This window comes from Chelonia mydas, chromosome 6, assembly GCF_015237465.2.
Source record: "Chelonia mydas isolate rCheMyd1 chromosome 6, rCheMyd1.pri.v2, whole genome shotgun sequence".
NCBI classification, from domain to species: Eukaryota; Metazoa; Chordata; order Testudines; family Cheloniidae; genus Chelonia; species Chelonia mydas.
Window position 1 is genome coordinate 35,140,599 of NC_051246.2, and position 23,947 is coordinate 35,164,545.

The 23,947-nt window shown below is 43.8% G+C and overlaps 1 protein-coding gene across 5 annotated transcripts in view; it reads right to left on the bottom strand.

Annotated features, from left to right (window-relative positions):
* LMO1 (LIM domain only 1) overlaps positions 1–23,947 on the bottom strand; it is an 85,751-nt gene that overhangs the window by 5,057 nt on the left and 56,747 nt on the right. For all 5 annotated transcript variants that reach the window (XM_007057103.4, XM_043549254.1, XM_007057102.4 and 2 more), the window contains one exon: positions 14,735–14,948. In XM_007057103.4, coding sequence (XP_007057165.1) covers positions 14,735–14,948 — 214 coding nt within the window. The remainder of the gene's footprint in view (positions 1–14,734; positions 14,949–23,947) is intronic.

The following is a 23,947-nucleotide window of genomic DNA, read 5'->3' on the forward strand; positions in this document are numbered from 1 at the left end:
TCGGTGACCAACCAGTGTGCAGGAACTTGGGATAAAACTGCCTGGTGAGCAAATGCCGATTGTCGAGATGAAACTTCACTTGGCTTGTGAGCCTTGGGCTAATTTACTATCTAATGGAGAAAAGCATTAAAGACACTTACAGTGCTATTTTGGGGCTCTCACAATTTCAGTCAAAACAAAAACTATTTGCAGGGTTTGTTCTCTGAACATCTTGCTTCCTTCCCCACCCCACGCAGCACCCATTTGCTCTTCATTGTTGCCTTATGGAGGAATCCAAGCTGCTGACAATGAGCCAGTTATAATGGGTGAAACACAGAAGACTCATTAACTTTGCCAACTCTGGCAGGCAAAGCTGCAGCTGGAGAAAAGTCTAACTTACCTCCTGTTTTAAAGAAACACACACTTATCCAAAGACAACTGGCAATAATGTTTTACAAAGCCACTTTATACATTATGCTATGACCTCCACCCTCCTCGACCTTCCTGGGAACCAGCTAAACTTCGTACATTGAGGCACAAATACTACAGTCAACAGTTCACTTCAGCTCCCCAGTCCTTGAGGATAACCCTTCTGCACTGGAAGCTTTGCCACTGTTGTCATGGTTTTTGCCATCTCCCTTCCCAGATGTCTGCTGCTCTTACAGCTCCCACAGGGAGACTAACCAAGAGTTACGACATCATCCCCCGCAGCCCTCGGACAAGTCCCTGAAGACCCATGAGCCAGTGCCACTCCCTGATGACAGGCACGACAGCACTTCTCAATTAGAGCTATAGGAACCAGTTGGGGATGCATGCAACAAACCAAAGATTTCAATCTTAAACTGTGAATAGTCAATATACACTTAGTTACTTTCTGTTTAAGAGAATGCATGTGATTGAATTGTTCTCAGACCTATGTGGAAGGCACCTTCTTTCAGCTGATTGTTAGTTCGGTGTGCATGTACCGAAGCTGGATCTTGCTAATGCCAGTATTTGCTAGTTCCACTAGTACAAAGAGGCAAAAAGCATAGAGAGAACTGCTTGTAGCCTGGCAGAAGAACACCTAGGTCTGATTTCTCAGCCTACAATTTGCTGAACCAGTCAATGCTACTGATCACTGGACACTAATAACTGAAGTGTGATAAGATCTTCAAGATAACCCTTTCGCTCTCAGGCTTCTGAGCACTCATGTGAGCTTGTTTTTGGCATATTAAAGTCTTACTTCTTGTGTCAGATGTTAAAAGAGACACCTATTCCTTTTCTGTTATTCTTGGCTTGAAGGCCACTGGACTGTTTTCGCTGAGAGGAGAGTAGACAGTTGTGTTGGACACTTAACCAAAAAAAAAAAAAAGGCTATGGTACAATGTGCAAAACAGAAATAGTACCAGACACACAGCGATGTAAAACGTAAACACTCTTGCCCTCAGACTTCACCACATTAGGGCTGGAGAGCCTGTACCACAATACACTGAGCAAAATGGCAAAGAGTTTAAATACATCTTACAAATGAACACAACGCAAATGGCAACATATTCGGCAAGGGCAGGATGGTGGCCTGCTCTTACGATAGCAGGCGAGCCAGCCCTTCACTTTCCTGCATGGGCTCCCCACATCATGGGTTAGTGTAGGAGAGAGAGGGAGAGAGAGAGAAGCAGCCTTCAGAGGGCTGCTGCTCCCAGTCCTACAGAGGTGGTCAGGGACACTGCAAAAAAGGGCATGTCTTATTATGGACCAGTAGCAGACCGGAGCAACGGGGTGGTGCCAGCAGAAGCTCACAGTTCCCTCCCTGGAATGCTCCTGGGCCAGCATAGCTACAATGCTCCTCATTCTGGATGGGGTGCCAATTTATAATCTAGCCCCAAATTTGTATTTTCTGATTCACAGTCATTTTACTTGGCAAAACAAAAGTGTCACTATCACTCCTTGATGTAACCGTCTTCCATCGTATAAACAGAATACCCTTAGTACAGTAGCAGCAGTCATTAGTTTCAATTTCTCTATTTGATAGAGAACTAGCAGATTAGGAGAACAATGACGTCTGCATTTTTAGAACATCCAAATCACAGCAAATGTTAAAAAAATGACTTAAACTAAAATGAAACCCAAGCAAAGCCGCCCAATATATTAGGTAAGAACAACAGTGGAAGTTAATCCTGAATTTGTTCTGTGCACGATGCCACTATTCTTGTGAGCGTAAAATATCCATTATTCATTATCACAGTTGTGCGGAGCTCAATCTAGATTAAATAAAATAAAGGGGCCCCAGACAGAGTTATTTGCATTGTTAAATGGGCATTTTTCTCCACCCTTCAAATAGGATGTTTCTCTACATGGAAATGATGGGGAAGTTTGGACAGATGTTCAATTAACTGTTTAAACAGTTAGCTTAAGAAACATGAAGATTATATTTGGCATTGGATTCACCTGTCTCTTTTCAGGGGTTGGGGAGTAAACCAAGTGTTAAACAGCTTTTACTGTTTGCATAAGAGCTGCAGTTTATGTTTTGTCCAGCTGAAATTATGTTGCCTTTTAACGTCTACATAAATGTAGCTCCCAGTTTTTCAGTGTGCTAATCTTGTTCTCTTCCATTAAGTCCCCACCTCCCTTCCCTAACATATGAACATTTGACACACATTCAAGCACTTTCAAATTTTAATCACTTTTCCGGGAACAATTTAAAGCTCTATATGGTCACTAAAATTCTCAAGTATGCCTAACATGTAGCTCAAAGATCACAGGCTTTTTGCTGTTGGAAGAAGAGCAGATTGAGGCAAAGAAGAGATCCATTCTTCACCTAAGAATTTGTTTTTGGCACATCCAGCTGTCATGCTCCATACCTCCTCACTTGGCGATCACATGAGAAGAAGTCTGGGGTTTTGTTTTTTTTAATTTTGGGGGAGAACTCTCTTTCACCATCAATACATCCCATGGTTTAGTTTAAAAAGAAGCCACAAAAAAGGAAAAACATACTGCATCCTCTGGATGCATTCTCCATAGTAAATCCAATCTTGTCTCACACATAGAGAAAGCTCAAGCGTATCAGGAAAATATACCATAAGATCCTCAATATTCTCACTGGCATGACACCACTGGGAGAAAAAAAGTCAGAGACAAGGAAGGTTTTTTAATCTCTTTTTAAAACTTTAAAAGTTAGAAGACAGCAATTTTTAAGTACAGATTTATTCTCTCTTATGTAACAGAAGGACCTCACCAGCTTGTAAATAAGCTTAGACTATGCAGATTTAAAATTTAACACAATTAAACTTTTACCCTGTGGTAGTAATTATGCTTAATGGCTCTTACTCTGAACTTAACCATGTCTATTGTCGTCAGCCAATCTGAAAGCAGGAGTTTAGCCAAGGACAATTTTCTGTAGTTTATAGGCACACTAAAATCCAGCTATTCTATATTCCGATTAGCTGTTGATGTCATTGTGTATAGTGAAAATTAAAGCTAATTGGCACACAGGAGCAGCAGTGAATACAAATGAATTGAGGGAAACGGGGGGGAGCACTCTGTGGAAGTCCTATGTAACTGTTGGGAGGCTTCTTCTTATTTCAAGACTTAGCTGCTTGTAACAGTCATCTTCTGTACAACGTTTTGGAATTCAGCAATGCTGTGGAGGTACTTAACTGACTAACTATATGGTAGGGGCATAATTACCCAGAGTTTCCCTTTTTTTTTTTTTTTTAAAAAGGGTATGAGTGAGGGACGTATAGTGGCGAGCATGTGAAAGGAAGGGACTTGTCTAAAAGTGACCGTCTCCCCCATCATTTTAAACACATTCTGTATTTCCTATTTACACTCATCCCTCATAAACAAACATTAGATTTGTACCCCTTCCATGAATCTTCCTTCTCGCCCCACTCACATTCCCGTATGGTCTAAGCTATATGAGAATCTGCACATCTGTTTCATGATCTCTAAACCTACAAACAGTATCTACAAATGGATTTCTAAATACCTAACAAGAGCAAGATTGCCCTCCAGCCTGGTATTTGCAAACCAGCAGCAAGTCAGTCAGGGGCCAGAAAACTCTCCCATGAAAAGAGACTGAAAAGATTGGGGCAGTTCACTTTAGAAAAGAGACGATTATGAGGGGATATAAGTGTATATAAAACACAGAATAGGATAGAAAAGGTACATTGGGAGCTTCCTTTCTCCCTGCTGTATAATACGAGAAACAAGGAGGACATTCAGTGAAGTTAAAGAGGCGGCAAGTTCAAAACAGATAAAAGAAAGTACATTTTTTCCACACAAAACAATCAGATGGTGTTAATTGTCACAGGATGTTGCTGAGGCCATGAATTTAGTAACATTCAAGAAGGGATTGGACATTTATATGGATACCAAGAATATCCAGAGTTATAATAGTTAACACTAGCAGATTTTTGACGAGAGAGTGAACCTCATGCTTAAACCAATCACTAATTACTAAGGATTATGTGGTTTCAGTATGAGACCATTGCCTACCATGCTAACCAATATGGTCTCATTTTTAACTTGTACTCCTCTAGCTGTTCTGTAATCATCTGCTATTATCTTATATTTAGATGGTCATCTCCTTGGGGGCAGAGACCACCTTTGTTCTTGCTTGTACAGCACCTAGTACAACTGGGTCTGATCTGAGGTACAGGTCATGCAATTTTCAGTCTTCAGACAGGGGCAGGTTAAAGTCTAATATTTCTTGAAGTTTCAGGGCTAGAAATAGGTTCTTTATACCCAGGGTCTATGATTAGGGCTCCTTGGTACTTCTACAATAAAAGTGATGATAATCGTTATAATAAAATTCTTGCATCTTCCTTTGAAGCATCTCATGCTGCTGCTGTCTGAGACTGGATACTGGTTTAGATGCACCCTCGGTCTGATCCAGTGTGGAAGTTCCTATGTCCATTTCTTGTACCTTGAATTCATAGTTACGAGAAAGAGAGCCTTGTTCCTACCAGTTCAAAAACGACCTTCCAGCAAATTGGACTTGAACAACTTACGTCAGTGTTTGTCGTCAACTGCATGCGACAGAGTTCGAACACCACACACGTTTAATACGAGCTGACAAAATACTGAGTATGCAAATAGCTGTAGAAAAAAGCTTCACAGCCACTTAATATGATACAAATGTAAAACCAATTCTAAAATGCAGGCTGCACGACATCTCTAATCTGTCTTTGTGTGGCATAACCTACTCCTGTGTTCTGTTTCTCTTGGCTCCCACAAAAACTGCATACGGCAAAAATCAGATAGATATTGCCCCTCCCATAATCACTGCTTGGCATGTGGTAATTACCTGTTAGTGAGTGCACACTTCTCAATACAACAGAGCCAATGCTACAGGGGAAAGTTGTGTCAATTGAAGGAACGGAGCCATATTTTGACATTAATAAAGTCGGTCAAGTTGTTCTTTCATGATGGTTTCTAGTTCAGTTCCAGAGAATGTACATTTTATGCCAGAAGGTTTATTACTCATGGATAGCTAAACAGAAGGAGCTGAACTGGCGTAGTATAAAAAGCCCTCTGCTTGGGTGGCCAGCTAGCCTGCAGACTACGGGGCATAAATTTCAGGATTCCTCAAGGGCACACGTCTTCAGCTGAACAATCCATATGAAAGGTATTTACTTTGGGTCTTTTGGTCCCTCCCTCCACATTTTAGAAAGCAAGAGATTTACACTTCGTATGAAGCTCTCCCACCTACTGTCAGAATATAAGCATCATCTTCCTCAAAAGCTCAAATCTTCCTACAGTATAACTGCACCAACCGACATTAAAACCAACCTTGGCTTTCACAGATGCTATGTAAACATACATATATGGAGCCAAGTTTTCTTAGGAGAGTTTAGAAATATTAACAGGAAAGTTGCAAGTTTGAAAGTGTTAGAGGCAGGTCAGTACATTAAAGCCTACCAGAATTAGTCCACCCCCATCAGAAGGTTTTGAAAAATAAAATTAAAATCAACTAACAAACCCAACTGCCATTTGTTATCCTGGAAAGTTCTGGTTTGTATAAGTGAAAGGCTTTCATCTCAGCTACCACATAGGAAATAATCTTTGCTGTGACAATACGAAGTGTGACAATGTGGTTGAGATGCACCATCTTTTGCACATAAAACACGGCATTTTCTTTTTCATTGTCAATCTGTCCAGGTACAAAACAGTTTTAGTGACAGGGAAATCCCATGCAGAATGCCTCGAAGTGGTTAAGAATAATAAAAGTCAGTTTAACAAACTCGACACTATTATTAGGATCTTCAGTAAAACCCAAATTTAAAACACAGTCCTTTCTGGCCATGCTGCATGTATTTGTCATCTTTTTAACAGAAAGTACATTTCTGGATATAAGCGGGTTGACTGTGTCCCTTTAATAACAGATCATTGCCTAATATATCTGCTGCTGATGCCCATATATGCCATACATTTCTTGAAAAAATAAATAGCACCCTCCTTGGAAGGCTTCCCAGTTTATCGAGTTCTTTCTGCTGATTAATGCTCCTGAATGTAGCTTCAATGACACCGTTGACAGATTAGCTCTACTTTTGCTAGTTTTGGCGCACACACTGGAACTTTCAAAGATTGGGCCTGAAATGTGCAACTGTGGTTTGGCCATTTGATTTGGTGCCACCATCATTACTTACACGTGGAAGCCTATTGAAACCTAGGCATTGCTGTGCATGCTTCCTTGCCAGACAGAACTATCACATATTTTTAAAAATCAAAGACTCACTTTTCTTAATCACTAACAAAACTACTGTACATTTACTGGATGCAATAACTTTCATCCAAAGGCATCCCTAAAGCTCTTTACTCACAAATCGAAATATAAATTGTATGTCATTATTACTGGGGCAGAACAAAGCAATGCTGTCCAAAAAGCTGGAGACAGGAAAAGGTGAATGTTGAATCCAGCTGGAAGTAGGAACTTTCAGGTGGGAAGAAGGCACCACAGCTACCTAAACTGGAATTCGGTTAAGACAGAGTAAAAAACCTCTCTCTCTCTCTTTTGCAAATATGGTCTTGGGATCATTAACAACCAGATAAGCTGAAAACCCCAGTTTGAGTTCCCATTCAAAAGTTGCAATAAGCGGAACACCACACCCCTAGTCTATGCTGAGGCATTGGTTCCGTACCAATTTAGGGCCTAATCAAAAGCATACTAAAGTCAGTGAAAAGATTCCCATAACTCCACTAGGAGCTGGATCCGACCCTTAGAGAGAAACTTGCCCTCTACTGATTTACCATCATCTCTTTGTCCAATATTTCAGCTTCCTTTGGAGATAACCCTCATTTAAGTCCTGACCAGGACCAACTGCCTTGTTTATCAAATTGTGACAAGTTCCTAACAAGTGCTGGTACGTATGAAACATGCAGAAGTCATTTGGTCAGTTTCTGTCACACTGAGTTTCATTTTCCTCTGATTTACGTGGGTGTAATTCAGGAAGAGTTCCATTTAAGTCAATGGAGTTGCACTGGTGTAAGATAGGAGAGAATCAAACACATCTTCAGAAAGCACCCCACTGAAAATTCTGAATTAAGATGGCAGTTCCACCAAGAAACTCTGAGCAGGGCTCACAGAGACTGCTTGTGTGCTCCAAGTTGGTGGATCTTCAAGTATGTCTGCGGATCAATAAAACAACTGGTTTTTGTATTAAACAAGCAGTTTAAAAAGAAGCACACTGTAAGGATTTCTATACCAGGAATAGTGGCTTCCAACAGAATTTGCCTATTCAACAGAGACAGATAAATTAAAGATGGAAAGCTAGCCATCATGACTATTAACCAAATGGTAAATACATTTATTTAGACAATAATGTATCTGGAAATATATCTGTGTATGTAGCTGGAGATTGAGGTGGGATTACAAGGATAGCAAATTTAAACAACTCAAGATCTGATTTCATCTTTCAGAATTAAAAAAGAAGAAGAAAGTGCTTTAGGAAACATGAAGGTTAACAAATCTTCCTTTCCAAGCAATGATGACAGTTTATCTTTTGAAAAAAATGATGAGGATATGGTCTGGTAAGAGTTCCTGAAGCACTTTTGAAAGATGTCCTCAGTGACTCAGACGAAATGTATTCAGTGCAGAAAGCCCACAGCCTTATCTGACGCATTGAACGGCAGCCTGGTCCAAAGCAATGCAGGCAGGCAAAGAATATACAGAACCAGTAAGGCTCCTGCCACTGGGTTCTTCCCCACTCAGAGGAGGAGAAAACATTCACACTAAAAGGAGCTAGTTCTCATGCCAGTTCCATGCACCGGTCACAGCTGTCCAGTTAACAGTGCTTCTTCCATGAAAGATCTATGCATTATGTGTATTCCTGTAGGGAGCTCCAAAGCAGAATATCACTGAACAGCCCAGAAGCCACAGCGGAGTTCTGAGGTGCACCTTCAAAAGTTTCCATTCATGAATGAGCAGAAACGCAGCTGAAGCAACGTGCAGCATGTCATCTAGTATTTCTTTAAACGCATGCACAAATAAGCACCACGGCCAATGACCATGGAAAATGCACCCTTTGATTCACACTGGTTGGCCAGAATGCTAGGGTCTCTGGTGCCACCTACAATAACAATCCCCACTGGAAGTTAATAGATTTGTGCTCCAACAAAATGAAGGGGGAAGCAAAGTCCACTGCTGGGAGTCGTTCACGAATCACGAGGCAGCACATTCTCAAACAGCTTGAGCTCCTCAGTGGCTCTCTACAGTTACACCACCACATCGGCCAATATCCATTCAAAAAGGCCCTCTGTCCTTTATGTAAAGCCTATGGAACCCCAACAGAGTATGTGCTCCTATTATTATATGCACTATTCCCAGCAGGTTTCATTTATCTTTCCTCTGTCCACATTTATAGATTCAAAACTGGCTTGCTTCTTAGCTTTGTAAAGACTAACATATTTAGTGTACCAAATTCCATTATTTGACACTGCTCTTCTTGGAAACCACGTAATCACGGTAAGTGGCCAGTGATTAATTCTTTTGATAGTCATTGTAATACTTTAAGTCACTGCGATGAACTTATTTAGTATAAATATAGCTGTACCGTGTTTAATTCCACTGTAGTTTAGCATTAATTCGTTTCCAATTGCTGTAGAAGATGTTACTTTTTTGTCTTACCGACTAGAGTTTGGATATTGGCGCCAAAGCCATTAAAGAAAGGAGTCAAAGAAGAAGGGCTTTGATAATTCTCTGTGAGTGAAGCAGAAAAATACTGGAAGTGAATTAAGGACTGAGGAGATGGTGTAGAGAAAAAAAATGTTATGGATTCAGAGATCCTGTGGGCAGAAGTGACTATTTGGAGTGGAGAGCCTCTACTTGAACAGATGTGGTAAGTGACCTTCTAGGCAGAAGGCTGGCCAGGTTGGTGGGAAGGGTTTAAACAGGGAAGAGGGAGATGATGGATACACATTACAGCATAAAGGTGGCAGACAGGATATACAACAACATACATGGCCGGCAGTACAATGCTGAAAACAAAGCAGAAATGGCTGTAAGAATGGATAGAAATGAACAGAGGTAATCAAATGCTAAAGACATTAATATTAACAAGAATAATGCAGCATTATCACAAGAAAAAATCCTATTTGGTTGTCTAAGAGAGAGCCACAGAACAAGACAATTGGAATATCAACTTGCGCTGGAAAGCTGGCACTTTGTTACATATAAAACTAGTAGAAGGGACAAGGGACAAGATTTGCAAAAAAGGTTTTCTAAAGCGAAGTCCAGACTTAGGAACCTAAGTAAGTGGACTGATTTTCAGATAGACTGAGCACCCAAACAGCTATCAATGATTTCAGCAACAGAGAATTTGGTTAGCAGTGGGCACCTCAGTAAGGCATTCAGCGCTGCACCACATAGTGCTCTCAGAGAAGTATGAAAAAGGCATGGCTACGTATATTCTGTGATGGATGCCTGACTGACGACTGGGAACGAAGTAATGCGCTAGTGTATTAAATAGCCAACCCCTGCAATGGATACCTTTCCCTCCCCTCAGCAAGACTCAGATTTAGATCATGTGCTCAATGTCTCCATAAGTGACCTAGAACAAATAAAGAGCATGTTTACCAAGTTTTCCCATTGTAAGAAGTTAGGAGGGCTGCCTTGCAGCCGGGGAAGCAAAATGAAAATGGTGGAATCTAGGAGAGCGTTAGACAGGAAAAAATGATAAACAAAACTAGGTTTAATCAGGATAAATGCAAAGTGGTATGGTAGGAAGCTAGCAAAAGGGGAATGTTGGTTGGGAACTAGTGCTACCAAGAGATCTTTGATGAGAAAATGGGCCCAACTCTTTCCTGCCCTGTACATAGTAGTCATTGTACATCTGTGCTCAATAGCAATACAATGCTACCAAATCAGACTACTGCACACCCTTACACAGGGATGAATGGCTACACAGAGTAAAACCCAGTCAGGTGAACATGAACATGGAAATCATGCAGTAACAGAAGAGAAACACAGGGATGTATAAAATAGAAGTATAAATGTGTGGAACTAAATAATTCTTAGTGAATTTAAAGAAGGGTAGCATAAATGATCAGATTATTAGAAAGTAACTTACTTAAAGATCAAAGAGAACTGAAGTAGCACAGTCTGGAAAGGGAACTTTGGAATGCAGATTTGTAACAAGAAAGAAAATCTAGGACGGTTTTTTCAGTAGTCAAAGCGAGCACAAGCTTTTAGGGATTGAAATTAAGAAAGGAAGAATTTAGGATAACCTAAGAAACAATTTACAAGTGAAGTCAGTTACAGATTGGATATATGTGCATATGCAACTGCCATTATTTCAGTCAGTCAATGAAGGATTAGATGGAGATCTCATATTTTGTATCCGATAGTGATAAAAGGAGATGATCCAAAAGTCCCTTCTACCTGCAGTGGCTAAAATTCCTTATCACAGAGAAAGCCTGCACTGAACTGTTGTGAAGTAAGCTACGCGTTACTCTCACCACTAACACACTGAATAGCACTGTGAAAGGGTAAAGCAAACACTAACTGACCCCATACACACCCTGGAGAGGTAGCGAGAAGTGCTGTAGTTATATTTGGCTTATAGACGGAGGCAGAGAAGTGATGTGACGCACCCAAGTTATAGAGTAAGTCCATGGCAGAGCCAATGCTTTGGTAATCACTGACATAGGTGTCATGTTAAGACAAACAGAATTAGAAGTCTGGCTCAGACCACTGCCTGCAAGAATACGCTCAGCATGGATTACCTGTAAATTCCTCAGTGGTGCTGGAGAGACCTGTGTTCAATTCCTGATACAGCCACAGACTTCTTGTGTGACCTTGGGCAAGTTTCAAGAATCTGTAGAAGGTGGATGAGACTTTCTTGCCTCACAGGGGTGTTGGATGATTGAGAGACACTCAGATATTACTGTGATGAGGGTCAGACTGACCTGGAGGCTATACGGCACTTCTTATCCTTATGACCCATCCTCGGGAAGCGCACACTCCCCGCCGTCCCCCCGTTTTACGAATGAAGTTAGAGAGAACAAAGCCCCAGCCTAACAGGATATCCCATCAAAACAAGCTCCCCTCTACCTCCTATAAGTACCCCAGCACTTCAGTACTTCCTCCTCCTTTGGACTCCCTCATGCTCCCAGCAGCATCAGCTAGGTGCCCTCTATGCATTGTCCATGCTCTGCCAGGAGCAGGCTTTGACTGGTGTTACAAATCTTCAAAGTCCTCTCTCTTCCTATCTTCTAAAATCATCTGTACTTTCACTTCACTGTCTGCCAAATTCCCCAGTCTCTCCCTCATCTCTCTCCTCGCAGAGCTCCTTGCTGTCCCTGGTCTCTCTTCCCCAAAGTCCAGCCACCCTCTGTTCCATGTTATTCTACTCTCCTCCTTCTTCAAAACCCTTGTATTCAATCCTTCCCTCCCAAGCAAATCCCACAACACTCCGCTCCACACCCCAGTCTCTCCTCCTACTCTTCAAACAGGCCTCCCATCACCTACACTTTTGGGGTGGCCTACCTACACAATTATACTTGGGTCTGTGACAGCTGAAATTCTATGGACTCTCTTGATAGCACAGGCACTTCATATAGTCCCTTGGGAGATTTAAGTGCAGAATTCATAACTAGAGGAAAGATGCTCTGATTCCACTGATGGGCTACAAGGCGAGGTTCCAGTTTTAAACACCGTAACGGTTAATTACAATCAGATATTTCATGACTCCCTTTCTTATTTTTAAGGAAAACTTGAAGGAAAATTTGATTTGTAAAACTGTAATCACTATAGACTCCCTAAAATATTACCCTGAATCCATTAATACTTTGATCCCAGATAGTTCAAGGGTTAAAACTATTGTCACAAATACAGCTGGTCTCTGGGCACCACAGGTTTAACAAATGTTGAATGGCTTAACAACCGTCTATTGCAGGGGTCTCAAACACACGGCCCGCATGTTATTTCCTGCGGCCCACATAAGCACTGACTCCACCGGTGGCCAAGCTCCCCTTCCCCACTTCTTCCCCACCCCAGTGCGCCACGTCCCTGCTCCTCTGCCTACCTCCCGGCACTTCTCGCCACCAAACAGCTGTTTGGCCGTGCTTAGGACTTTCCAGGAGGGAGGGGAGAGGAGCAGGGACGTGGCGCGCTCAGGGGAGGAGGCGGAGAAGAGGCGGGGCCAGAGCGGGGTTTTGGGGAAGGGCTTGTAATAGGGGCAGGGAGGGGGTGTGCTTTTTAATCTTTTGATCATTCTCATGGCTCTTCTCTGAATCCTCTCTAATTTATCAACATCCTTCTGGAATAGTGGGCACAGAACTGGACACAGGATTTCAGCAGTGGTCACACCAGTACCAAATACAAAAATAAAGTAACCTCTCTACTCCTTCTTGAGGATTATTCTGTTTATGCATCCTAGGATCATATTAGCTCCTTTTGGCCACAGCATCTCACTGGGGGTTCATCTGCAGCTGATTACCCAGCATGATCCCCAAATCTTTTTCAGTCACTGCTTACAGGATGGGGAACTCTATCCTGGAAGTATGGCCTATATTCTTTGTTCCTAGATGTATACATTTATATTTAACTGTATTAAAAACACATATTGTTTGCCTGCACCAACTTTACCAAGTGACCCAGATCACTCTGAATCAGTGACCTCGATTCCCTGTTCAGTTACATTCCAACACCTATTAGTTAGCCAGTATTTAATGGTGCCAGGCCACTTCTATATCATTCTATCTTTTTAAATCAAAAGTGTCACCTGGTAGCAAGTCAAATGCCTTACAGCAATCTAAGAATATGATGTCAACACTATTAACTTTATCAACCAAACTTGTAATGTCATCAAAAAAGATATGAAGTTAGTTTGACAGGATCTATTTTCCATAAACCCACGTTGATTTGTATCAATTACATTACCCTCCTTTCATTCTTTATCAAGTCTCATATCAGCCGCTCCATTATCTTGCCCGGGATTGACATCAGGCTGACAGGCTTATAATTACCTGGGTCATCCAGTTTACTCTTTCATAAAAACTGGCATGAGTCTAGCTTTCTTCCAGTCTTCTGAAACTTCCCCAATTCTCCAAGACTTATTGAAAATCAACATTAATGGTCCACTGGCCTCCTCAGCCAGCTCTTTTAAAAATCTAAAAATCTTGGATGCACTTTAGCTGGATGGGCTGATTTAAAAATGTCTAACTTTAGCAGCTTTTGTTTAACATCCTCCAGAGATACTAGTGGAATAGAAAGAATGTCTCCACCACCATATGAGGAAAGCATATCATCTTTTTTTCCCCCAAATACAGAACAGAAATATTTATTGAACATTTCTGCCTTTTCTGCATTATTACTGACCAATACCATTGTCAGGATTCTTGTTGTTCCTAATATATTTTAAAAACTCCTTACTGTCCTTAACTCTGCTGGCCATAGATTTCTCCTTCTGTCCCTCTGCTTCCTTTATCAGTTTTCTATAATTCCTAACTTCTAGTTGATAGTCATTACTATCAACTTCCCCTTTCTTCTATTTATTTTATACATTCTATATAGTGGACTTCACTTCCCCTCACTTTCGCAATAAGCCCCATTATTAGGGAAAGTACATCATAGCTATCGTCATATTAAGACTCATTTGAGCTTCTATAGATATGTATTTACATATATCCAATCCAAAAAAAGTCACAATTGTCCTTGAGTAACAGGTTTTATTTGCTACAAATGCACCTGGGTGAAGGTAGTCTACCTGGAGGAAGAGTCACTGCTGGTCACTATAAAATTTCCTGAAGGAAAACAATTGTTTAAAAAACTGATCTCTTATATTGACACATTGTTCTGCTTTGTTGTGTCACCAAGGAGCCTCATTTGTGGTAGGGGGGAGCCTACAGAAAACAGTTAAATGTCTATTTAAAAGCTGCCATTGAAAGGCAAATGGGACAGACACTCAGCAGTTGTGTATTCACATAGCACTGAAGTCAGAGGAGCTATTTCAGTTTACACCAGCTGATGATCTGGCCCTACATTTTAAAAACAAACACTCCTTTCTTTTGTAAGCTCGTAATTAAAAAAAATACCATAAAGCATGCCCTCCCCTCACTATCAAGCCTTACACATAAGCAGTTGCATCAAATATAATACAGCAAACAAAAGGCTTCCTTAAAAAGGAGAAAACTATGGATCTTGTACTCAATTTAACTACTAGGCAATGCTAAAAATTGTGCACATGGATATTTACACAGTACAAGTTTAGGAAAAATAAACAGCTGGCGGTGAACTGGGAGTTTATAGGAAGAACCCCCAGAATATGCCTGTATTTACCTCAAGTAATCTCTGCGGCAGAGAATGAGATTTGCTTTTGTGTAAAGAGTTGATCCAACCTCTCCAAGACGGCAGTCACAGCAGGCACATTTTAGACAATCTTCATGCCAATATTTATCCAAGGCCTTCAGAAGGTAGCGGTCCTTGATCTTTCGGTTGCAGCCAGCACAGCCTTTCTGTTTCCCTTTTGGTTGTACAGATAACATCGGCACACCTACAAACAAAAACAAGCCATTAAAATTCATGAGACATTTGCAGACGGTCAAATATTTTAAGCAAAGTTGCTTTCCCGCACTGTTGGTGACTTTCAATGCTGCAGGTTTGGGGGAGATCATGTTCTCAACAGCTTTCGGCAGCAGTGATCAAAGGAACAGGTTTTGTCTTGGGAGGGATGTTCACCTGCAAGGATGCGATAGTTGTTTCCCAAACGATAAACTGACCTCAGCACCAAGCTCTGGGTTTAAAATCCTCCAGCAAATAAACTGGTTGCAATTTCAACATTTTTCTTTTTCTTAATTACCATTAACAGGTAATTAACGAGACAAAGGCAATCATGAAGATTTTAATGGCACATATACCAAGGCCGTAATGCTGGTCTGCTGTTGAGTTGAGCTTGGTCAAAGAAGGGGAGGAAAGTGGAGGCAAAGAAAACTATATGACACCCCTGTGACTCATTGCACCCTCCTCCCTCACAAAGACCCTGATGAAAACTAGCATAGTCCTCAGGCTGCTCTAACCTATGCTGCCCCAGGCCCCTGAAGGCAACTGAGACTAGCCAGAGCACAATCATTCTTTGACTGTGCAGCTTATGTCAAGGGCCCTGCACTACCACCTAGGAGATATTTCCAGGTAACTGTCTAACCTGGACTTTCTCTTTGCTTTGTGCCATCAGAGCAGGTACCAAAAACTCTGGGCCTCATTCAGATTCTGGACATCCCTGCTGGACAGCAGAGATGAGTACAAGAGTGTCAGGGAGATAGCTGGCATGGAGCAGGGGCTAGGTTCTCAATCAGGGAGTCTTGGGAGAAAGCAGTTCTTTGGCCACCAAATCCCCAGATGGTGATAGGACACCAAGAGCCTGTTAGTACCAGGGCACCCAGGGCACCAAAGTCCCCAAGCCTGTTAGTACACTGCCTCTCGTGGGCTCCTCTTCCAACTTTCTAATAAGCTGCTCCTCCCTATTGCCTACAGCTTCCCTACAGGCCTCCTCTCTGGGTACCTAGTCGCGCCAGGACTCCTGTCCTCTGAGCTCTGTGTCCAGAAGTCTTGGAGAGAAGCTGCTTGCCTGTTGCTTTGGAAGGAGTAAGCCTGTTTCCTCACAGGGAAAGGGGAGAGATTTACTCTGGAGCACAAGGGCAAAGGAAAAAAAAACAGTTTCATGGGGCTGAGTGGGCCCCTCCCCCAAAAAAGTGCACACTGTAAGTGACCTAGATGGAGGAAGCGACTATATAAGGAGTCAGAATGCCACTTTACCTAGAGCTTCAAAGTGTCTATTGCTGGCCCTGCCTCATATCACACCTACATTGAAACGAGAGCTGGGCCTCCAGAACATGGCCGATTTGCCTTAGACGAAGCTGGGGAGATGAGATGGTGGTGGTGCTGGCAACAGTGGGGGTGGCACAGGGTCTGTTCTCATGCAACATTTTAGAACAGTTTTTATAGCAAGTTATAGATCCTAGGAAGCAATAGCTTGATACTGGAAATTATTAACAGCCCCTTAACCTGAGTGGCACTACTTAGTGCTGCTGTATTAAGTGACATTTGCTGCTTTCCTTAAAAGCCAGGGGGGGCGTGAGGGTGGCTAACGCTTGGCTCCACCACTCTTAGAGTAATAATTGCCCTGTCAGAGCTGCAAGTGGAGGACAACAGCACTTAAGACACTTCTGCACAAACAGTGCGCTATTGATCCATTTGTTATCAAAGTGGTCTCGGTACTGTGGAAACAGGTCAAGTAACATTCAAAAATTCTTAAGGCTAAAAGAGCCCTCTTGCTCTAGGCTGCCGGAGGCTCAAAATCCACTTGCAGAGAAATATCTGCCAACTTTTGACACTGGCGACAACTATGTAATAATTAGTAAGTGAAAATCTAAACCTCTGCTCCAACACCACACACAAATCATAGAAATCATAGAATATCAGGGTTGGAAGGGACCTCAGGAGGTCATCTAGTCCAACCCCCTGCTCAAAGCAGGACCAATCCCCAATTTTTGCCCCAGATCCCTCAATGGCCCCCTCAGGGATTGAACTCTCAACCATGGGTTTAGCAGGCCAATGCTCAAACCACTGAGCTATCCTTCCCCCCTAATCAAATCAACGATGCTACTCGGAAACGCATGGCACCATCAGGCTGCCCAAAAGCAGAAAAAGATTTTTGAGCAAGCACAGAAGCTTTTTCTAAAGAAAACCCATGAACAACCCCCTGCAAATTCTAGAGGAAAAAACATGGATGTTTCAGAAGTGAAACCTATCTCAGAATGGGGTAAAATTTGAGCAGCAGTGATATTGCAAGACACGCCCACAAGAAGAGACATGAAAGGGACACATGGGTTCTACACACTGTGCTTTTTATTTCGGCATTTTGGGAGCAAAGAGAAGGAGTTCCACTTTTCCAGCCGATCTCTTCCTCAGAATATTTCCCAACAAGAGATAATTACGTGCCAGCTCAAACCCCACATCAGCAGACTAATTCCACAAGCAAAGGATTGCAATACCTTGCTAGAATGGAGACCTTTGCATGGAAACAACACCTGATGTAGAAGTAAGTTTCAGCAGCAACGTTAAAAAAAAAAAAAGTAACAACTTTCTGAGCTTACTGAAACCAAGCACCAGGCTTCCCCAAATTTAAGAATCCTATTGAAAGACAGTATCTCTAGGCACTGGAGAAGGGAAGAGAAAACAGCTCTCTATCCACTAATACAACATTTTGGATTACAGGATTAAAGTGGCTTGATATACGTAATCCAAGACTCTCCAAGATCCTTAAAGAGGTGTGACACTGCACAGTACTGGATGGGATTTGTTGACTAATCATATACTTGGATTCCACAGTGAGCGAAGGGATTTCCACTCCTTTTTATAAGCACGGTTAGTCTGGCCACAAATTGTATAACTTCAGCCTTGTCTGTCAAAAATAACCATAATCTTATTTGTCATTCAAAAGTGGACAGAAAGATTGATTTTTGCACGGCAAAACTGTGTTTCCAATATCTCCTCTAGATGCTCTTCAAATGGCTGCCTTAAAACCCTCCGATGTCAATGCTGCTGCTCACCAGTAGATGGAAAGCAAGGGAGAAGACACAATCCAAGTCGCTACTTGTCAACATTAGAAAAATCAAGTTTCAGATCACAAGAGATTGAAATTCTGATGCAGGGGATCACAAATCCCGTACCAGCTGTTCAGCTGCCAAATCATGAAAGTGAGTTCATTTTTCTTCTGGATCCCAACATGTGTTTAGATCAATACTCTGGGATACTGTAGGAAAAAACCCTGCTTGACAGGAGTTCTTTTATCCTCTTCAGCACTGGGTATGCTCAGCGGTGACAAACATTAGTAATTTGAGTTCAAACCTTTACAGTTCTTCAAGATACTTAAAATATACTGCTAACATAATATATGAAGTTGCTGCTGCCACGTTAACAAGATTTTAAACAGGAGCTCTCAGTGTGTCAGTATCTCTAATTTTGTCATTCTCTGCCAGCCACATATGCGTTTACTGTACATATATCAGGGCTCAGAAATACCGAGTAGCCGCCTACATGTTGTACTGGTACTTCTCTGAAATTATCATCTCTAAGGGTCTGTCTGCATAGTATTTTGGAGCAAACCTCTCAGACTGGGTCACCAAATGGGGTTTGCATTAGAGCTCTAAAAAAATAGCAGGATCAGTAGCACTTTGAAGTTGCTACTTGGACTTCACAGTATCGGCTCCGAAACCCAGGCTGAATGCCTGGAACAGCAGCTCTGAGAGGCGTGAACTGCCCCATTCATCTCAGAGGGTTAGTCATCCCTGGCCATCTGAGTTAAGGGTCTACTATTTCATTCTTCACGTAAGGCCATGTCTATACATATGGTGCTACAGCAGCGCTACTGCAGCACATGTGGTCCTGCCCGACCCCTGAGCGCCGGGCCGGGGAGGATCACCCCCAGCCCCTCCCCCGCTGTCCCCCCTCCCTCGCAGCCGCATGGCTTGTGCCCACCCACCTCCCAGGCTTTCCAATAAGCCTGTCCTGCCACTCTGAGCGGCATGGTAAGGGCATGGGGAGGGCATTGGATAAGGGGCAGGTGGTCCCGGGGGGTACTCAGAGAGCAGGGCGCGGTTGGATGGGGCGGAGGTTCGGGGGGGGGAGGGGCAGTCAGGAGACAGGGAGCCGGGGGGGGGGGGGTGGTTGTATAGAGGGTGGAGTCCCGGGGGGTCCCGGGAGGGTGGGGACAAGGAGTGGGAGCTTGGATGGGTCGGGGGGCCTGTCAGGGGGTGGGTGTGTGGATAGGGGTCGGGGCAGTTGGGGACAGGGAGTGGGGGGGTTGGATGGGGGTGCGGTCCCGGGTGGGGGGCGGTCAGTAGACAAGGAGCAGGGGCATTGGATGGATTGGGGATTCTGAGGGGGACAGTCGGGGGGCAGGCACTGGGAGGGGGCAGATAGGGGGCTGGGGTCAGGCTATTTGTGGAGGCACAGCCTTCCCTACCCGGCCCTCCATACCGTTTTGCAACCCCAGTGTGGCCTTTGGGCCAAAAAAGTTTGCCCACCCCCGCTCTAGGCCAATGGGAGAGAGCTCTCCCATCAGCAGAAAAACCCCACCTTCGCGAGTGGCGGAAGCTATGCTGGCGGGAGAAGCTGTGCACACAAGTGCTTATGCCAGTGTAACTTATGTTGCTCAGGGGTGTGACTATTCCTTCACAGCCCTGAGTGACATACGTTTTGCTGACACAGGTTGTGGTGTAGACCTAGAGGGGGAACCAAAAAGAACACACAATCATATTTTGAATATCTGCATATCTGTGAGCAGCGTCTCATTCTGGATATTCACGGGGGTGGAGCTTGTTTTGTGGGCAGAGTTTGGAAGAACGCACTACCACTCCCCTGCCCCGCAGTCTGCCTCCTGAGCCATACAGTCAATCAATATAAGTCTGTTTCATATTTGGACAAGTTTCGTGGGCAAGGCTCGGTGTCCAACTTTTCAATACAACATGAATAAATGAGGAGTTTAACTTACCCAAGCTCATACAGAAAGTGCAAGAAAGAAACGCCATACATGGCAGAACAAACAACTCAATTTGGAGCAGTCTGCCCCACCTGTAGTAGCCTCTACTCCCCTACAAAACTTTATTGTGCTTGTAGTTATCATTAACTTTATACTACAAGAGATCTACGCACATCCACCCAACTTTAACACATCAGTGGAAATCTAGTAGGCATTGAGAAATACCAAACCCCAGGTTACGTTACTCTGCTGGTGTGCTTTAATCAACGGTCACACTTTCATTCATAAATACGCTGTTGAAACAGCTCGGCAATTTACAGATCTCCTTCCCCATCCCTTCATGGAACCACATGTCATTCATGAGATCTTAAACAAGTCTGGAGAGCCTGCCTCAGACCCCTCCCAGGAACAGTAGATGCCTCTGGTTTCAAGGTTTAAACATTAAGTTTAATTGGTTCTATTTCTCCAAACAGAAAACAGTTACATAGGTGGGGTTTTCTAAAGCACCTAAGTGACTTAGGAGTACAAGACTTTCAATGGGACTTGTGTTTCCAAGTCATTTTTTTTTGGGGGGGGGGGGGGAGGAAATCACTCTACAAGAATGACATTTGCCTTCCCTCTAAAAGTTGGGCTCCTAATAACTGCAGTAAGATCAGGACTTCTGCTGAGGCTGTGAGGGATGGAGGGAAAATCCAGTTCCCTTTCTTAAAATATTTCAAAAAGTTAGTTTAATCAGTACAGGAGGGAAACTTCCTTTGATAAAAGTTAAGCAGGGCTTGACCTAAATTGTAAGGGAGTCACTAGTAGCCTGTGTTAAGGATGATTAGTGGACCACAGTATGGTTTCTTGTCCCATATATGGCCTGTAGGCAGATGACTCTCTCAAACCTCCAATCTGCGCACGATTGTCTTAGCCCTGGCCTACACTAAGAGTTTAGGTCGAATTTAGCAGCGCTGGATTGATTTAACCCTGCATCCGTCCACACAACAAAGCCATTTGTGTTGACTTAATGGGCTCTCAAAATCAATTTCTGTACTCCTCCCCGATGAGGGGATTAGTGCCGAAATCGACATCGCTGGGTTGAATTTGGGTGGGTGTGGATGCAGTTCAACGGTATTGGCCTCCGGGAGCTATCCCATAGTGCTCCATTGAGAGCTCTGTCCAGAGCGGTCACAACTCGGATGCACTGGCCAGGTAGACAGAAAAAGCCCTGCGAACTTTTGAATTTCATTTCCTGTTTGGCCAGCGTGGCAAGCTGATCAGCACAGGTGACCATGCAGAGCTCATCAGCAGAGGTGACCACGGAGTTCCAGAATCGCAAAAGAGCATGGACCAAACAGGAGGTAGTGGATCTGATCGCTGTATGGGGAGACAAATCCGTGCCATCAGAACTCCGTTCCAAAAGACAAAATGCCAAAATATTTGAAAAAAATCTCCAAGGGCATGAAGGACAGAGGCTATCACAGAGACCCGCAGCAGTGCCGCGTGAAAATTAAGGAGCTCAGGCAAGCCTACCAAAAAACCAAAGAGGCAAATGGCCACTCTGGGTCAGAGCCCCAGACATGCCGCTTCTATGATGAGCTGCATGCAATTCTAGGGGGTGCCCCTACAACTACCCCACATCAGTACATGGACTCCTGCAAGGAAGTCTCACGCAACAGGGATGAGGATTTTGGGGACAAGGGAGATGATGAAAAGGGGGAGGTTGAAGATAGCGCACACCAGGCAAGTGGAGAAACCATTCTCCCTGACCGCCAGGAACTGTTTATCACCCTGGAGACAGTACCTTCCCAACCCGGGCTCCCGGACCTTGAAGGCGGAGAAGGCAGCTCTGGTGAGTGTATCTTTGTAAATATAATAAAAAAAGTTTAAAAGCAAGCATGTTTAATGATTAATTTGCCCTGAAGACTTGGGATGCATTCGCGGCCAGTACAGCTACTGGAAAAGTCTGTTAACGTGTCTGGGAATGGAGCGGAAATCCTCCAGGGACATCTCAATGACACTGTCCTGGAGGTACTCCAAAAGCCTGTGTCTCCTCCATGGTAGGATGCTTTACCACGGCAGGCCAGTAGCACGTAGTCTGGAATCACTGCATGAGAAAGCATGGCAGTGTGTGGTCCTGGTGTTTGCTGGCATTCAAGCAACATCCGTTCTTTCTCTCTCTGTCCTCAGGAGAGAGATATCATTCATGGTCACCTGGTTGAAATAGGGGAATTTTATTAAGGGGACATTCAGAGGTGGCCGTTCCTACTGGGCTGTTTGCCTGTGGCTGAAAAGAAATCATCCCTGCTGTTAGCCACGCGGTGGTGGGAGGGGTGAAATGATCATTCCAGAGAATTGTGTGTTACTTGGGTTTGTGCTGCACATTAACCTGAAAACATCAGCCCCTCCTTTTAAATGGCCAATGTGTCTTTTTCAATTTTAATCTCCCTTTTTCCCCCTCCAGCAGCTGCAAATGTTTCAACGCTGTGACTAGCATCTCCGTCCCAGAGGCTAGCGGAGATAAGGCAAAAAAAAAACAAAAAAAAAACGCACTCTCGATTAAACGTTCTGAGCTCATGCAGTCCACCCAAACTGAAAGAGCCCAGCAGAATGCGTGGAGGCAGACAATGGCAGAGTCCAGGAAAGCACAAAATGAACGTGAGGACAGGAGGGACGCGCGAGAGGACAAGTGGCGGGAGCAACAGAAGAGGTGACAGGATCAAGAGGAAAGATGGTGGCAGCATGATGAAAGGAGACAGGATGCAATGCTGAAGCTACTGGAGGATCAAACTGATATGCTCCGGCGTATGGTTGAGGTGCAGGAAAGGCACAGACCACCACTGCAGCCCCTATGTAACCAACCGCCCTCCTCCCCAAGTTCCATAGCCTCCTCACCCAGACGCCCAAGAACGCGGGGAGGGAGGCCTCCACCAACCACTCCACCCCAGAGGACTGCCCAAGCAACAAAGGCTGGCATTCAATAAGTTTTGATGTGCAGTGTGGCCTTGTCCTTCCCTCCTCCCCCACCCTTCCTGGTGCTTCCCTCCTTCCCCACCCCTCCCAGGCTACCTTGGCAGTTATCCCCCTATTTATGTGACAAATTAATAAAGAATGCATGAATTTGAAACAACGACTATTAGCTCTGCAAGCGGTGATAGAAGGGGGGAGGGGAGGGCGGTTGGCTTACAGGGAAGTAGAGTGAACCAAGGGGGCGGATTTTCATCAAGGAGAAACAAACAGAACTTTCACATCGTAGCCTGTCCAGTCATGAAACTGGTTTTCAAAGCTTCTCTGATGCGCAGCGCACCCTGCTGTGCTCTTCTAACTGTCCTGGTGTCTGGCTGTGCGTAATCAGCGGCCAGGCGATTTGCCTCAATTTCCCACCCCACCATAAACGTCTCCCTCTTACTCTCACAGATATTGTGGAGCACACACCTAGCAGTAATAATGATGGGAATATTAATTTTGCTGAGGTCTAACCGAGTCAGTAAACTGCGCCAGCGTGCTTTTAAACATCCAAATGCACATTCTACCATCATTCTGCACTTGCTCAGCCTGTAGCTGAACAGCTCCTGACTACTGTCCAGTCCAGGCTGCCTGTGTATGGCTTCATGAGCCATGGCATTAAGGGGTAGGCTGGGTCCCCAAGGATAACGATAGGCATTTCAACATCCCCAATGGTTATTTTCTGGTCTGGAAAGTAAGTCCCTTCTTGCAGCTGTTGAAACAGACCAGAGTTCCTGAAGATGCGAGCGTCATGTACCTTTCCCGGCCATCTCACGTTAATGTTGGTGAAACGTCCCTTGTGATCCACTAGTGCTTGCAGCACCATGGAAAAGTACCCCTTTCGGTTTATGTACTCGTGGCCTTGGTGATCCGGTCCCAAGATAGGGATATGCGTTCCGTCTATCACCCCACCACAGTTAGGGAATCCCATTGCAGCAAAGCCATCCCTATGACCTGCACATTTCCCAGAATCACTACCCTTGATAGCAACAGCTCAGTGACTGCGTTGGCTACTTGGATCACAG